This window comes from Propithecus coquereli, unplaced genomic scaffold, assembly GCF_000956105.1.
Source record: "Propithecus coquereli isolate 6110/MARCELLA unplaced genomic scaffold, Pcoq_1.0 Scaffold197, whole genome shotgun sequence".
Classification (NCBI taxonomy): Eukaryota; Metazoa; Chordata; class Mammalia; order Primates; family Indriidae; genus Propithecus; species Propithecus coquereli.
The window spans coordinates 1,959,899-1,977,758 of record NW_012144633.1 but is presented as its reverse complement, the minus strand read 5'-3'; the positions used below and the strand labels follow the sequence as shown (position 1 = coordinate 1,977,758).

General features: G+C 48.6%; 1 protein-coding gene across 1 annotated transcript; it reads right to left on the bottom strand.

Annotated features, from left to right (window-relative positions):
• Positions 1 to 8,476: 8,476 nt before the first annotated feature.
• Positions 8,477 to 17,860, bottom strand: HSD3B2 (hydroxy-delta-5-steroid dehydrogenase, 3 beta- and steroid delta-isomerase 2). The gene is made up of 4 exons (XM_012643465.1): positions 17,571 to 17,860; positions 17,215 to 17,445; positions 12,245 to 12,409; positions 8,477 to 9,694 (listed from the first exon to the last, which is right to left on the bottom strand). The coding sequence occupies exons 2-4, from the start codon at positions 17,357 to 17,359 to the stop codon at positions 8,883 to 8,885; spliced, it is 1,122 nt and encodes a 373-aa protein (XP_012498919.1). The 5' UTR covers positions 17,360 to 17,445; positions 17,571 to 17,860; the 3' UTR covers positions 8,477 to 8,882.

Genomic DNA, 17,860 nt, shown 5'->3' with positions numbered 1-17,860 from the left:
AACTTCCTAATACTAAGGCTCCACATACTGTGCATGGTCAAGATGGTACCTTCAGCAAAGGCTCAGGGCTAAGCAGATACCTCTGCTGAGGACTTTCCAACTATAAGTCAGAGTCACCAGCCTTGCTGCAAATCAGGCAATGTCCACTTTATCTGGCTTTGTGCAGAGGAAAGGGACAGTGTGTGACCTTGGAGAGGCTAGTGAAGCAAGGGACTTGAAAAGGATCTGGCTAGACATTTCTCTTGTCAGATATAGTGTTAGTAAATGTCTGAGTAAAACCGAAACAAGGAATGTCTCAAGGTTTCGGCAGAATTAGCTCTACTGCTTTGCAGTTGGGTCGAAGTTAGTAGATATAGTAGGAGCTGGGACACGCTTCACAGCCAGAGGGGCACTGGACTGAGAGAGCCACCGTTCAATGTTGCTGCAGCCAAGGCTGAGCGCCGCAGGTAGACTTGATCTTGGCATCATCTGTGCAGTGGAAAGATGCAGGCGTGAGGTGTGGGGAGAAGATCAAGCAAAATAACAAACACGAAGGTTCTTGGAAGTTTCAGGGGCCTTGCAAATGTTGGGAGGCAAGGTGGTCACAGGGTGGCTGTGCCCAGTGCAGCAGCGAAGGGGCTGCCGAGGGGCATTCTGAAGTCTTGCAGCAGCTCCTGGGAGCCTGGCAGGAGGAGAGAGAGGCAGTTACTGTGCATGTGGACTGTCTCCTCTGGATGTCCAGCTCCTGGGGGTGAGGGAATGGGAGGGCGTGGCCTTCCCTTTCCTGAGGACAGAGGAAGAAAGGAGGACCCAGTTTTACTGTCCCTTTGAGGGTGCTGGGGAGTGTACAGGGCAGAGCTTTGGCATTAACTGGCAGTGGCCTTGAGCAAGGCACTGACTTTTCTGGGTTTCTGTTTTCTCTTCAGTAGGCACTATCTCTGTTGGCTCTGCCCACTCTAATGTCTAGTGATTGTCAAAGAGCTTAAAACCTCCTTGGCAAACAATCCATAGCTCAATTGCAAGAATGACAAGAGGCTGAGTTTAAGTCAGCCATAAGTTCTGCAGTTCAGCAGTCATCAAATACCAGGGAGGGAGGGCATTGATACTTGGTAAGCTCCTTCTTGGCCCCAGGGGTATAATGCCACTTCACAGATGAGGTGCCAGGTGCCACTAGAGCCAGGGAAGGGATAGGAAACCACTTCCTCCAATAGCTTTGGCTTCACACAAACAAATAATCAAACGGAGGATTCCGTTGTCCTAACACTTAGCTGCAGAAGCGTGGAGGTGCCAGAGGATGCAAAACCATTTTATAGTTTTACACACCTTCATTTTGCAGGAAAGGAAACAGACCCAGGAAGGTGAAGAGATTTGCTTAACTTGGATGGCAAAATTGAAATAACTCAGGATTTTCACTCTTATTTGCAGAAATAGTCTGATTGTAAAACAAGAATACTCCTCCTTTTTTTGCTATCCTCTCCTCCTCTCCGCTGTCCCCCTCTCCCCTAGCTACTTCTGTTCCTATACCATGAAGCGCCTGCCTGGCTCCATTCATGCAGGGCCCTAGTCCCACAAGCTGAAGTTCAGGTGGGAGGGCTGGGCTGCAGGGCCTGACAAACAGTTCAGGCAGCTGGCATGCTAGTTAAACCTGCCCTCTTTCAAAATGTTCTCTCATTCCATTTTTTTCTTCCTTAACAAATATGTTGGTAGGGCAGCCTCCTGCTCTGTGCCTTCATGGCCCCAGGAGGCTATGCCTCCCCCTCTTCCCTTTTCAGCTTGGGGTTAGCAAATATTGGGTAGCCATTACAGGCGGGTATAGAGTCCAACTCTGTCTTGCTTAGGAAACACTCATACTTGAACAACCTCCAATCCACTTCCTAAATCCTGTTCATTCTGGTCCAGGGACATTTTCTTTGAGAGTCAATCCTTCCATCCTTCCTTCCTTCTTTCCTTCTTCCTCTCCCTCCCTTCCTTCCTTCTTTCCCATTCTGGACCAGATGTGGGGTACAGCTGTGTACAGGTTGTCAGTACAGGGTCCCATGGTGCCCTCCCAGAGCCCACAGTCTGGTGGAAGAGATGGCCCTATTAGTGAGTGCCACGCTGGACTGTGAGAGGTGTCTGGTGGAGGGACACTCCACCCCTCCCTGGAGGGCGGAGAGCTCCTGGGGGTGCTGCAGCCTGAGGCACAAGGACTTGGCTGAGGAAAGGGTGACAAGGGAAGGGGATGTGTGAGCCCCGCGGGAGTGGACAGGGCAGAGCTGACAGGCTGGAGTGTGTTGGAGTCTGGTGTGAGACAGGTCCCCCTACCCCAGGCTGCGCTGTGTTCTCCTCAGAAATAGGTGTGTCTTCTGGCCCCAGGACCCTGCTACAAGCTATCCTCTTCTCTCTCTCTCTCTCTCTGAGACAGGGTCTCGCTCTGTTGCCCAGGCTGGTGTACAGTGGCATGATCATAGCTCACTATGACCTCAAGCTCCTGTACTCAAGTAATCCTCCTGCCTTGGCCTCCCAAGAGTGCTGAGACTACAGGTGTGAGCCACCGCACCTGGCCTCCTTTCTTTACCATAGGGATTCCAGCATGTTCTTGAGCACCAGAGTGGAGAGACGTGGGCCAGCTGATGGTGTGGGTGACCTTGGGCAAGCCACCTCACTCCCCAGGCCTTAGTTTCCTCACTGGCAAAATAGAAGGGAAGGAGTACATAGGTGAAAGTTGGAGTAAAGGTCTCTGGAGCCTTCTTTAGCTCCAAACTCTGAGCTCCACAAAAAAACTGATCTCCCTGGAGGAGCCGGGAAGCATTCCCCATTTATCCAGGATTGATTAGCTGATGGCTGTGCCTGCTGGTGAAAGAAATTCTCATACTCAGCACCGGCTGCAGATTTAGCGAGGCTTAGTGCAAAGTGAAATGTAGGGCCCCGTGGCAGACCCTAACCAAGCACAGGCTGTGTGTGGCTACACCAGCTGCCCTGCTCATAATTATATCTGCTTGCAAGGGGAATTTAGGGCTGGTCTCATGAGAAAGGCATTCTCACCTGAATGGCCAGGGTCCATGCTGGGATGACAACAGCCCTGCAGCCCACCTCAGCCCACCCCTCTGCCGCCAGCATCTATTTTGGAGGAAGGGCTGACTTTGCCAGGGCTTGTTCTTCTGTGTCTTGAGGAAATATAGCACTCTTCAACAGGGAGCGTCAGGTTTCCAGAACAGATTAATGACTGTTTCAGAGTTTGCAACTGACCCCAGTGCCCCTGCCCTTGGGGACAGAGTGGCCAAGCCACTTTCTGTTCATTCTCCCCCCCGCTCCCTATAATGGACCTCTTTCATGCCTCACAACACCGACTCCACTCCCTGCTCGGTACCCTTGTGTGGGTGGGATCAGGGGCCATGATAAAGGAAGAGAACTCCCCCGCATTTCCCTGGAGGCCCCCGATGTCTTAAGAAGCACTTGCAGGCAGAGGGGTTGAGTTGTGCTCACCTCGAGTCACCTAAGGGAGTGGGAGATTTTCTTCTGGATTCAGTTTTTAAAAACAGAATTTCCTTATTTTTGTAGTACAAAAACTCTCTGGGCATCGCGCTGTTTCAGGTTTCATATCTAACTTCCACCCCCTCTGCCATCTTGGCAGCTAGGCTTCGCCTTCATCAAAGCCATTTCCCTTTTCCTCTCACCGCCCCACTGCCTCATTCACTCTTTGTACAGCACAGACGAATTCGTTCTCTGCCCCACATGCCAGTGCTGCTGCTCTTTTTCCTGATTCTCATCATGATGATGCAATTTCTTCAGGTTTGTCAACACCTTGAAGTCATCTTTGAATTCCATTCCAAGCATTCTGCCTCTCTGCCTCCCTCCCCATCCTTCCCCATCCTAGCAGTTCAGTTTGTTTGTGTTTTATCCATCCATCCATCATCTCATGCGCCCACTTCGTGCTGGGCACTGGGGACATAGAGATGACATGGTGAGTTCCTGCCCTCAAGACATAGCAGTGTAGGGGGGACACAATATATAAATAAATGATTAATTACAGTGCAATTAGATATGCACATAGCACAAGGCAGTAAAATGAGAAGCTTTGGATGGTGAATAAGGAGTTGGGAAGGATGTGCTGGCAGGAGAGGTTGGCACACTCTAAGCAGAAGGAACACTGTGCACCAGCATGGGTGTATGTGCAAGCATCACATACGGGCCAGGCGTAGTGGCTCACGCACCTGTAATACCAGCAATTTGGGAGGCTGAGGCAGGGAGACTGCTTGAGCCCAGGGATTTGAGGTTGCAGTGAGCTATGATGACACCACTGCACTCTAGCCTGGGCAACAGAGCGAGACCCTGTCTCAAAAAATCACGTATGGTGGAAGCTCTGAGTCTTGGTAAATTGTTGGAGCACAGAGAGAATCTGGGGACAGGGTAGAGATTGGTGAGAATTTAGCCTGGAGTGGCAGGCAGAGGCCAGGTTATCCTAAGGCACTCAGACTTCTCCTAATGGTCCTGGGGCTCCCCCGAGTGGTTGCTTTTAAGGAAGGGAGTGATATGATCAGATTTTATTTTGGAAAGACAACTCTGGCAACACTGCTGAGAATGGATTTCATGAGTGATGGTCTGAGGCAGGGAGATCTTTGTGGGGGATAAGGAAAGCAATGATGAGGGCCTGAACTGAGGCTGTCGCACCGGAAGGAAGAGGACATTCAAGGGATATTTTGGAAGTAAAATTGGTAGGGTGGAATGACAGGTTGGAGGAGTAGGGGATGACATCGAGTTTCTGGCTTGAGAAAGTGGGCGCATGGAAGTCCTTTCCGCACTCAGTCCTTTCCTACACCAATGTCCATTCTGCCTCAGGCCTGCCTCAGTGGCCCCTGCAATCCATTTCGTTAACAATACATATATCAGGCTTCCATTTCTTGGCTAGATTCTTGAAGTATCCCTTAATCTCTTTCAATCCATCCTACATACTGCTGCTGAAGCGATCTTCCAGAAACAGCTGAGCAAGAATCTCCAGTGGTTTCCTATTGCGCATTGAATGAGGTCCAGGTATTTAGCATCACTATCAACATTCGTTGCTAGAGAAGAGACACTCTTTTCCCTTAGGGTCCAATTTTTAAGAGAAGATGAGGCATACTAAATGTGAAGTAATTGAATGTTAAATGATCTCTAGAAGGGGCATGGCATTTCGGTTGTGAGGTGAAAGAAGGAAGGAGGGCAGGTATCTCCCAGGGGTGATGCAGGGTGATCTTGGTCTGTTCCCATCCTGTCTTTCCAGGTGTATCTTCCACTTCTCCCCTGCACCTGTGCTCTCTGGTCTGTCCAGACTGGTCTCATTGTTGCCTGAAAATAACCCCCTTCCCACCTGGGTCTTTGCAGACTCTATTGCCTCTGCCTGGAATACTTTCCCTCATATTTCTACCTGTTGAAATCCTTCCCATCTTTTGATATCCAGCCCAAACTCAAGGACCCCACAAATCCCCTATCCAGAAGAGATCCCCCTGAAGCCCTTTGTCTTTCTTACGGGACTTTGCCCATCTTACTATGTACAGCACCCAACATGTCTCACAGTTTACCTCTCTCACCAGACCATTGGACTGGGAGCAGAAATGGAAAACCAGTGGCTTTAGGCCTGGGTCCAGCCTGCCGATTTGTTTTGTGAGTTTGCATATTTCTTTCCATACGAAAATTAATTTATTAAAAAATTATAACCTACGTTAAACATACAGAAAAGTTTAGAATATGATATAATAATATATATTTGGGACCTATCACCAAGAGTGAATAGATGTGCCACTGACACGTCACCACCCACTTTTTAAGAAATAAAGTATTACACATAAAGTTTGAGCACTAGCCCACGCAGCCCTCTCCCGGAGCTGGTCTTCACACTGTTTTTATGTTTAGTGGATACGTTAGGTAGAAAGCTAAGGATTCCGGGTCTCCTAGGGATGAAAATGGGTGCTGTTGCTGTTTACTTTCCCCAATGGCCTTTCAGAGAGGCTCATGGGAGAGCTGCATGCACAGTAGGACTCAGGTCATGTAACTCCCAACTGTCCAATCAAAGTGGTTCCATGTTGACAACTGAACCACACGGAGGTCCCAATCCAGTCACTATAAAACAAGACCCAGACCATAACCAGGGTCTCTCTCTTTTGCTATAATGAGGGGTCTGGTCGTCATGTGCGGTGTATGTATCTTGCTCTGCAAACCTATGTTTAGGTTTATATAGCTCTATAATCCTATCTTGCTCCCCCTCAACAAATTTCACCTCGTGCTTGGCTTAAAAAAAAAAAAATTTAGAATTAGTTGCCAATATTTAAAAGTCGAGAGATTTCACATAAAAATTGGCTCTCCGCCACTTTTTCTGCCAGGTCTTCAGCAGGCCATGGCCCCCTTGGCGGCTCCGCCTCTGGCCCCCCGGTCAAGCCCATAGCTGAGTCTGGCGCCTGAGCTCCCGAACCTCCCCCGGGAAGCCTCCTCGCCCGCCTCCCCTCTCCTCCTGCTCACGCTCGGGAGGAGTGTGAGCTTCCTGTCTGGACTCACCGCCCCGGCTCTCCGACCTAAGACCCACGCATCCTTCAAGGCCAAGTTCAAGTCCCACCCCCAGCCCCTTCCGCGAAGCTTTTCCCAGTAACTTCAGCTCCGCTCCATTCTCTGTGCTCGCGTACACACAGCACACAGCGCAGTCCTTCATGCCCTTCCCCCAAGCCCCGCAGTCACCCCGGCGGAGGGAGGGGACGCGCACGGGCCCGGCTTCCTTCTTCCCTCCGCGCCGTGGCTGCCCCCGTGCGGCGCATCGCGTGAGCTGCACCCGCCGCGGCTCGAGCGCGCGAGCTCTGGCCGTCAGCTCCGCGTCCCTGTCGGCAGGGCTGGGACTTGGTTGCCCAGAACATTGCGGGACCTTTATGCTTATTCGGTTGAGGCCGCCAACCAATCCGATCCCCTCTTCTCTTTCTTCTCCGTTCACCCCTCGCCGCCCGCAGGAGACAAAGCCCCTTCCCTTCCTTGTGAGACCTGCCCCGGCGGGATCTCGCTAGGCTAAAAACGAGACTGAAGCGCCCTTGTCCCAGCCTCCACCGCCCCCCGTCCTTCCTGCGCTTTGGCATAAACATGCGGAGGGGGCACGCCTTCCAAGCCGGGGACGCTGGCCGTTGCACTTTGTGCAGCAGAGGGGCAGGAAGGGAATGCACCATTTCTCACCTTACCCCACGGCCTGGGGCCACGCTACCTGAAGCCCTGCGCTGAATATCTGTCCTGGGGCTTCGAAGGTGCTGGAAACCTGCTCACCTGGGCCAGAGTGTTTCTTCCCTTTCTCCTTCAGAGTGAATGCTTAAACTATCTCCTTTGTGGTAATCTATTCAACTGTTTAAGGATCTGCAGATTCCCTGGGTAAGCGAAGCTGTCTTGATGCCGTTGTGACTCTCCTGGTGGCTGTGACACACACAGACAACAGGCCAGCACCCGGGGCTAGGGGAGGCGGCTTTCCCCTGCCCCATCCGGTCCCCACAGCAGCCTCCTCTGCTGCTCTAGTTTGCCGTTGTCCCCGTTGCCGACACTGTTGGTTCTCTGGTTGGTGAATGACTGTGTTATCATTTAAGTCCCCAAATTTGTCTTCGATGGCCTTCTCTCCTTGGGGAAATTGAGAAGAATGAGAGGGCCAGTGATTAAAATGGAGAGGAAGGAAAGAGGTAAAGGAGATAGAAGAATAAAGGAGGAGTGGGTGCAACTTAAGGGAGAGGGGAGAGGGATGGAGGAGGGACAGGGAGTTAAATCTGGAGGGGTGGGAGAGTAGACTTCTACTTTTTGAGCTGAGTAGGAGGTGAATTTTTGGGAGCATTAACACTTGTTCCCTTTACTTCTTTACTAGGAACCCATGGTGTTGGCTCCATTGCGTGATTTGAAAGGTTGAAATACAGGGTATGAATTACTGGATTGGCCAACACACGTATATCCAGGTGTGTTCTAGAGACCTTTAAGGAAACTGGTGCTGAAGGTGAAGGCTGGCTGCATCTCTGCTTCCCTCTCCTCTGCCCAGGGCCACTTGGTAAGGCGGGCAAAACCTCCAGACACCCCTCAGGGATTCTCTGGGTTCTAGAGAGTGCCCTGCACAGGACTGGGCAAGAAGGAGGTAACCGAGGGAGCCGGGGCTCTCCGGGGATCACCAGCTTGTGCTCCAGTACTCTGCTGCTCCACTGACACACCCAGTCCAGGCCACATGATTCAGTGGGAAGACAAGGGCTTTCAAGTCAGTCTCCCTGGTTAACCGGCCTAGTCACTAACCGGTTAGTGTGACTGTGAACAAGTTTCCTCGTCGACAAAATGGGAATAGTGATCCCCGCCTCACAGGTTTCTGGTGAGGGTTAAATGAGGTACTATTTGTCAGTCGTGGAGCACACGACTGACATGGTAGTGGTGCTTCGTGTTCCTACCCTGTCTCTGACCCTTCCTCCCTCCTCCCACCACTCCATGCTGCTTTTCTAAATTGGGGATGGTGATGCCTGGTGATGGAAAGGAAACCACACCTCCCTCCAGGTTAAACATTAAAACATTTATTGTCAGTTTCATTGAACTATGTGAGGGAATGGGGGTTTTCAAAAGAACAGAAATGCTTTAGCATTTAAGAGGGGAGATGGAACTAACAGGCAACACTCTCAGTTAAAAGAGGCTCCAAATCCTTCAGAACCAGCAAACTGAGATTCAGTAACAGCAAATCACCTTGTCTGTCCTCTAGTGGATGAGCATGACAGAAAGCTTCTGATCGGGCCAGTGTCTGGGAAGGTTTCTGATGGTGTGAGAGAGACAATAAGTTGGTCGTTGTGTACAAGGAAGGCAGCAGGACCTGGGCTTGTGCCCTTGTCACCTTCTGTGTGAAGCCAGGAAGGGAGAGCTTGACTGACAATCCTAACAGTCCCCCTATCCACTTCCCTGTCATCCTCAAATCACTGAGTCTTTGACTTCAGGGTCTCCTTGTGCTGGTCCAGCAGGGAACCAATCCACTCCACGGTTTTCTGCTTGGCTTCCTCCCAGCTGAAGAGTGGCTCATACCCCAGATCTCGCTGAGCTTTCTTGTAGGAGAAGGTGAACACACTATTTGACAGTGTCACTAAGTGGCGGTCGCGGGAGGGTTGATATCTGTAAATTGGACTCAGCAGGAAGCTTACTGTCTCCAGCAGGAAGGCAATCCAGTACTGCAGACATACAGGAAGGCTCAGGCTGGAATCCAGGCGGAAGCCCCATTCTCTGCTCAGCATGTAATTGAGGTCATCATAGCTCTGGTGAGGCGTGTCGTCTGAGATGTAGTAGAACTGTCCTTGGATGCTTGGGGCCTTCTTGGGGTCCCGCAGAGCCCTCAAGGCCAGAATATGGGCCCAGGCCACATTGCCAACATAGACTGGGTTGGCTACGGAGAACTTGCTGTTACTTGTCAGGGTCCGGTTGTTCTTCAGGGCCTTAGTCACAGCGTCAAAAAGGAATGGGCTCCCGTCCCCATAGATATACATGGGCCTTAAGGCACAAGTGTACAAAGTGCCACCATTTTTCAGAGTCCACCCATTAGCTGCAAGCACAGCCTTCTCTGCAAGCTTTTTGCTGTATGGGTATGGAGTAGGCCATCTATTTTCAAGGTAGTCTTCTTCATGGCCATTCTGGATGACCTCCTTGTAGGAGTTGGGCCCAGCTACCTCTAGGGTGCTGGTATGAATGAAGAGTGTAACACTAGCTTGGACACAGGCCTCCAACAGGAGCTGGGTACCTGCCCAAGGAGAGCATGCTGTCAATGTCAGGAAGTAACCTGAAGGGCCAACCACATCTACAGATTCATGTCCACTCCCCACATGCTATCCCCAAGTATGATGGTTATTACAGATTGGAGTACATTCTTCTGTGTCTCTGACTGAGATATGGTCATTCTACAGGCATAGGAAAAACACAGAAGTGAAAAGATAGTGACGTTTAGGTTCTAGAGAGCAAGAATTTCTAGATATTTGGGTTCATGGATGTGTGTGTATGTGTGTGTAATTTTGGAAAAGGACATAGGGTTGCCACTTTATATTTTGATAAGTAAGGACCTTAAAAAATTGCCATTATCATCTCTACCATTTCATTAAAGACAGGTCATTTTAAGTGCAAAAAATTAGGAGACCATACTTTCAGAATCTGGACAGTCCTAGCCCTTAGCCAAACAAGAACAGTTGAAGAATGCACATCACACAAGCACATACACACATGTATATAGGCAATATACACTCAAATATGCATTGAATTGTTGATATTTTTCTCATTTTGTTGATGACCCATGAAAAGTTCGTCCCATGGACCATTCTTTGTGTCATAGAACAACAGTGAGTTGTGGGGAGACGCTGGAGTCCCGGACTCTGTTCCTGATTGTGCATTCCCTGCGAAGGCCACTCCTAATTCTGGCTGTGACTTTGTTTACCCAGTTATGAAGAGTAGGGATGATAAACCTTCCTTCTACTCAGCATTCTGGACCCTGCACTGGCCTTTTAGGTGTAGCCTGGTGGAGACCTGGAAAGAAGATGTGCCCTCTGCTGGTGAGAGCTATAATCGGAGGATCTTGCAGAATTCCTTCAGTCAGGTAGAATTGAAGCACACGGAGGTAATCGACAGAGCCTTCCCTTGAAGAAGGAAACACTTTCCTGGGCAAAGGGTAATTTGTATTTATTTATTTTTGTACTTTTTGACCCTTTTTAAAGTATTTGTGAAATTTATTTTTCTGAAGGGACAGCCTCACTTTTTTTTTTTAATCTAGTGGCAGAGAAAATTTGGGGTGAGTTTACCTGTGGGTGGGGGAAATGACCATCATTGTGAAGTATTTCTTTCTTTTTTTTTTTTTTTGAGACAGAGTCTCACTCTGTTGCCCGGGCTAGAGTGCCGTGGCATCAGCCTGGCTCACAGCAACCTCAAACTCCTGGGCTCAAGCGATCCTCCTGCCTCAGCCTCCCGAGTAGCTGGGACTACAGGCATGCGCCACCATGCCCGGCTAATTTTTTTTCTATATATATATATTTTTAGTTGTCCGGATCATTTCTTTTTATTTTTTAGTAGAGACGGGGTCTCACTCTTGCTCAGGCTGGTCTCGAACTCCTGACCTTTGAGCGATCCACCCGCCTCGGCCTCCCAGAGTGCTAGGATTACAGGCGTGAGCCACCACGCCCGGCCTGAAGTATTTTTTAAACCTAGGAGTGATAATGGTTTTAGTAAACTGATGCCTCTAACACTTCCCCTTTCATTTCACATCCCCTGTGGTTGGGAGCTGTGGAGAGCAGGAATTATGAGAGAGGGACTAAAAACTAAAAATTAGTTACTCTTAGCACCCTCCTCACAGTGTAGGGGTAGTTAGGGGTGTGGCTAAGTAGAAACTAGAAAGGGTCTTTGTTGAGATGGTGCTGGAGACCCAAAAGCAGTTAGTTGCCTTAGAAAAGGAGCCCGTAAGTAGATTAAATTTGGAAGGCCAGGCATGGAGGACAGATGGACTGGGGGCTGGGGTGTTGTGGTGCTATGGAGACTGGCCTCCAGGGATCAGAAGGATTACATTATGGGGCACAGTTCCTTAATCTCATGTGTCTGGATTTAAGGTAGATTGGAAAGCCACCATTCAGAAAGAGCCACCAAGCATGTAAGGGATTCGTATCTAATGAGGGTGTACTTTGGGCATCTGGCTAGAAATTACTCTTTAATAGTTGACTCAGTGGTGAGCTGAAGAGATGCTATTTTGGGTAACGGGAAACTATTATTGTTAAAATATTGTGGGAAGGCAAGCACTGGATAAGTTTGTCCTAGCAGACTTCTGTGAACCAATCTGGCTCGTTCTCTTGAGAGAAATCCTACTTTGAGTGGGCAGGGAGGTTCTGGATGTTCTCATTACACATAAGGTTTAAAATGATAACTAAGGAAGAACCTGTAAGGTCTGGTTTTGGCCCAGGAGAGGCAGGGGGTGGCTAGCTATCAAGAGCTTGAAGTCAGAGTTAGTTGACTTTGGATTGGAATAGCAGTGGAAAGTGCTTCCTTGCTGTTTGGAGTCGCACAGGCATGAGTGGAAAGTCTAGCTCTCCTGTTTACCATCTGTGGGGCCTTGGACAAATTGCTTGCCCTTTCTCAGCCCTAGTTTCCTCATCTGAAAAATTGAGGCTAACGGTCTGAACCCCTCAGTTGGTAGTGGGACATAGGGCACCGGGCGCCGAGCACAGCAGATGTTCAGTGGTGGGGCTTCTCTTCCCTTCCTGCCCTTTTCTCCCATCCTCGTTTTCCCACCTTGCTTCCTCTCCTCCCTGGGCTGCTGTACCTTTAAAATTGACGTTCATGATGGACTCTCTAGGATTGATACCCACGACGTCGATGATAGAGGCAGTGTGGATGACGACCGAGATGTCCTGGCAGGCTCTCTTCAGGCACAGCTCATCCAGGATGTCTCCCTCCAGCAATGTCAGCTTGGTCTTGCTCTGGAGCTCTGTGTGAACACAAGTCATGCCATGGGGAGGCTTTCTGGATCAGGCTGGAAAGTTTCCTGATCAAGTTGGCATTTAGTTAGGTCTTCAAGGACAGTTAGAGTAGGGGTATGGTAGGGAGGCAGTACCTTCCATGGATGGAACAAATAAGCCAAGGCACAGTAATCAGAATGTGTAGGATTTATTGGGAAAGAGCAAACGTCTGTTTCTACCTCATCTCATACTAGAAAAGGAATTTGAGCAATGAACTATCAGGTGAGCCTGGAGCATAAAAACTGTCAAAGACAGTCATGGAAAGTTCATCAAATTCATTAAGAATAGGGTGATTGTGGAGAGTCGCATATAAGAGGAAAGACTTTGAATTTATCTCTGCAGGGAATGAGAATCATGTATGGATTTGGAATAAGAGAAGAAATAGAAGCAGAATTGTGGTGTAGGAAGCTAACCTTGGCTTCAGGATACAGACGGACTGGTATGAGGTATGTAAGAGAAAGCAAGGTGACCAAGAGATTAAGCAGAATGTCCGTGTCAAAGTTCAGATGAGGAGGACTGGAACCAGGGTCGAGCAGTAGGCAGAGAAGGGGAGAGATACACAAGGTTTGAATTTCGGATGCTACCTTGGCAGATCTTGGTACTTACTAGATCGAGATTGAGAGCCAAAGAAGAAGTCAAAGTCGGCCCCAGTGTTTCCTGCTTGCACAACGAGGGGGAGAGTGGAGCCATCAACAGGCAGTTTAGGATAGGCTCAAATGATGAATTTAATTGAAAAATTCTTTTCAGATGTCAAATATTACCAAAAGTAGATATCAATGCTGAAAATGAGTCAGCCACCAAGGGACTAACATTCCAGCCGTCTAGCCAAGGGCAGTGATATAACATCGCTATTTTCAGGCTCCTGTGAAATTCACAGGAAGTGACACTGCCAGTAAACTTGTCACCTCAAATTAGTCCCCCAAATCAACCCATGCTACACACAGTTTGGATAAATACCCTACATTCGTTTGTGCTTTATGATTGGCACACAACTTTCACAGCTCGCTCAGTTCCGTTTACAGCTAGCTCATGAAATAGCTATTCTGATACCCGCTTTACAGATGAGGAAACAGAGGCTCAGAGAGGTTAAGGGACAGATCTAAGGTCACACTTCTAGTGAAGGCTCAAACCTGCCCCCCTGCCTCCAAGCCCTGTTCACTTTCACTTGTACCCCAAGTATAGGACTGACTGTTTGGAATCAACTTTTCTGAGACAGAGTAAGGATAAGTCAAAGTCCAAAGAACAGCGAGAGAAAAATTCAGGGTGAAAAATTCAGGGCTAGAGAAATTGCTTCCTGGGGTACAAACAGAACCATTTGCTCCCCTTAAGCCTCTGCCAAATTTGTGTACTCCCAGTCCTTTCCCATTGTTCAGGAATTCCAAGAAGGCCCTGGAGTAGGGGGATGGTGGGAGAGGCTGCTGGGAAGAAGTGAGTAACAGCCTGAGAGTGGAATTTTCTCTAATTGTGTCCCCACCGCTGCCTTCCCCCCTCTCCCCTTCTGCTCTCCTTTGCTGCTGACTTCAGATGGACTGGCTCAAAGGAATTGCTCTGTCGAAGTGGGAGAAGTCCAAAGCCAAGGGAGAAAAGGACTTTTACCCCATTAGTTCATAGGGATCTAGAGAGACCAGGAGAGGGCACTTCGGATGTTTTTGTGATAGAACTATAGCTCCCTCTTCTCCAAGGCACTGTGGGCTTGGCAAATGTTTTATGTAGAATGAATATGCAGTTGCTTTTATGGTCTGAGCTGGGTTAGAAGAAAGCCCAGAGGAACTACAAGACAAACTACCAGTTAAGAGCACAGATGCTGCAGCTAGACTGCCTGAGTTCAAATCCAGCTGTGCCAGATTCTAGCTGTGGGACCTTGGACAAGTTAATTAACCTCTCTGTGCCTGTTTCCTCATCTGTATAAAAGGAAGATAATAATATTACCTATCTCATAGGACTGTTACAAGGAGCAAATGTTGACTCACATGAACATTTAGCACAATACCTGGCACAGCAAAAACACGGTGAGGATTCTGTTATTATCTTTATAGAGGCCCTTGCCCATTCGTGACAACCCCTGAATTTTCGCCATAGAGGAACTATTTCTCTAGGTTGAGCACTGCCCTTTTCTGATATCAGATGTTAGATTGCAAATATTGCTGAGACATAAAGATTACAGTTAATATCGATCGTGTGTTAATATTTGTTTAAAACAGAGGGTGGAGGAAATCGGACATTTGAAGAGGTCAGAGAACAGTGAAAAAAGAGTAGAGTGTTGGGTGCAGTCCCAGAGTGCTGTCAGGGGGCTCCTGTGTGTGTGCAGGGCAGGATCCTCTGGGCAGCCAGGGCCTGCATGTGGATACTCAGTCCCCTCCTGGTTAGGAGGGAGAGCAGGGAACTGGCTTGGGACACACAGGGAGGAGGCAGTAGTACAAACTGAAGACTCTCTTTGCCAAGCATCAGCCTTAGGGCCAAGTGATGGGGCTTTTGGGTTGCAGCTCTAGTCTGAGCTCAGCTACCCATTAATTGGCTGGCTTAGGGCAAGCTGCTTTACTTTTCTGGCCCTTGATGTACTCATTTTCAGATGGGCGTGACCCCTTTCCTACCTTCCCCACAAGGTTATTTTGAGGATCTGGGGATGAAACAGGTTGGAAAATACACTATTAATCCAGCTTTTGCTTTTGTGCCAGGGGCAGCAATTTGGGAAAAGAATAATGAGGGAGGGGCTATAGCAATTTCTGCTGTCACTTTCTTTGTGGTGATGAGGAACAGAGACAAACAGTGAAAAACAGATGTACTAGTAGTCCAGCTCGGACCTGTCCAGGCTCATGTCGCCTCTCCCTTGGTCTCTGGATCCCTGCTGTACACTGGCATGCCCTCTCTCTCTCTCTCATATTCTCTTTCTCTCTCTCTCTCACACACACACACACACACACACACACACACACACACGCGCGCGCGCTCTCTCTCTCTCTCTCTCTCTCTCTCATCTTTACCTTTACTTCCTTTTATTTCACCTTCACTGAAGATGTTAAGTAGATAGTGAGGGATTCCGGGTCTCCTAGGGACAAAAGTGGGTGCCATTGCCCCCATCTTGGTCCTGCCCCACCCTAATTCTCCATACCTGGGGGAGGAGGGAATTCCCTACAAATCTGCCAATCAGAAGTTGGCGCACCAGCTGCAAAAGAATGCAGAGGACCCTAGCCCATGGGCCAAGCCACATGGGTACCATAAACTCCAGAAAGTGACCTAGAACCCACACGCATCGTTAAGGCTCAGGTCATGTGACTCCCAACTGTCTTATCAAAGTGGTTCCATGGTGACCTCTGAACCACAAAGGAGGTCCCTATCCAGACACTATAAAATAGGATGCGGACCATAGCCAAGGGCTCTCTCTTTCTCTTTGCCCTTCCTTTTGCCTGCCTAGCTGCAACAATGGGTCTGGTTGTCAGCCATGGTGTGTGTACCATGCTTTGTAAACACGTATCTTGCTCTTGCCCTATAATCCTATCTTTCTCTCCTCAATAAACCTCATTTTCATGCTTGCCTAACTTTGGCACATCTGGTCATTCTTTGGCCACGAGCTCGCCAAGAACCAGCTCGCCAAGAACCGGCAGTTTCAGACTAAAACCTAACAAAGATGCTAAGTGAGCCACAAAACAAAATGCAACAAAACCTAGGGCAGTCGAGAGAAGCAGGGACCCAGTGGTGAGATCTCTGGGTTAATGGTCCTTTGCAGATGTTTTACAGCCATTGCCAAGACAAAAATCAGCAGTACATTAAACAGTTGTAGACAAGAAGAGAACTGATGTGTAATTTTCTAGATGAGACAAAAGGAGTTGTGGAGGCCAAGGTATCTGGCCTGCCACCACCCTCTCTAGTTCTGGGTCAGGACCAGAATCTAGTCTCCCGACGCCCAGTCCAATATCTTTTGTACTGTGCCATCCGTAATTCCTTTCTGATGACTCTTCATAATGTAGTGGACCCCCCAAATGTAGTAGATTGTGATGTTAGATTAGAAATATATTGAGATTTGTGGGTTAACACTTAACTAGACAAGAGAATCAAAGAAATCACGCGCTGACTTTAAAGTAGATTGCCTCTACTCTGCCTTCGGGGCTGTCCTAAGTTAAAATTTAGCACCGTCGCTTCATTTGGGAAGAATGTACTCATGTACTTTGTACTAGTGGCTAAGGATGGAAAACAAAGTGATCAAGCCGAAATTCATTGTTTCTTATAACTGATTGTTTAAACTTTCCAGCTGCCTGGCCTATGGTTGAAGTTTTACTGTGCTTGCTTAACTGGGGAAAGAATGGTCTTTAACCTTTAACCTAACTAACACTATCTGCTTCTGTAAGCCTGCTTGCTTAAAGATTATAATCAGTCGCTCGTAACCAGAGTAGGTGGTCCGAGGCAGGTCCTGGACCCCACGGTCATGGAATGTATAATGTAATTTGTCCCGCTTCCCATCTTTGTCCCACTTCCCCGTGCCTCATGTCACGTAGCCCATCTTAGAGTAGTATAAGACCCCCTCGCTTTTTCGGCTAACCACCATTCTCTGTACCCGTACTCTGACAGGGCAGGGGTGGTCGCTGGCCAGCTAATAAAGACTCAGAATTCGGCTCAATTTGGTCTTTAAGTGGTCATTTCTCACAATCCGTACTATAACATTAAGGGATTAGTCTTGATTTGGCTACAGCTTTCTGTAATTTGCTAGACAAGGACCCCCTCCACACACCCATGCAGGTTTGAAGATGGAGCCACACACCCATGACTCCAGTTCACTTACTAGAAAATTCCTCCTTCACTTCTGGTCTGAAGACCTTGTCCAGGGCCCTGATCTCCTGCAGATCCTTCTCCTCCACCAACAAGCGGACGATCCTCTGACCCAGAAACCCTCCGGCTCCTGTCACAAGGCAGCTCCACCCCGCCATGGCCGATCCAAGGTACCAAGAAACACTCGCCAGGAACCAGAAGATACTGGAGAGAAGATCTGATTACAGCGTGACCCTGCAGAGGGCTAAGGAGAGGTCAAATGTGAATAGGCTTACAAAAATATCTGTTGTTCCCTTCACTCTACTTTTGCAAAAACTGCATGCCCTCCCACCCCCAGGAGTAGTTGAAAGAAAATGAGAAATCTCTAACCTGTTAGATTGTTGAGAGCCAGACAAAAGAGTGTGGGAGCCTGTTGCCTTATATCCCCAAAGGCAGAACTGGAACTTTATGTGCTGTTGTCATTGGCTGAGCCTTATCACCTTGAATTCCTATTACATATTTATCACTCGCTCCTCCTCCAGGATCTCTTCTCCCAAGAGAACTGTGACCTTTAAGTTATATCACTCATTTCTCCCAGGCACAGGAAGAGAAAGGCAGCTTCAAGGCCACAGTGTGATTAAACTTGTGGTTTTAGCCTCAGCAGGACACCTGTCAGCTCA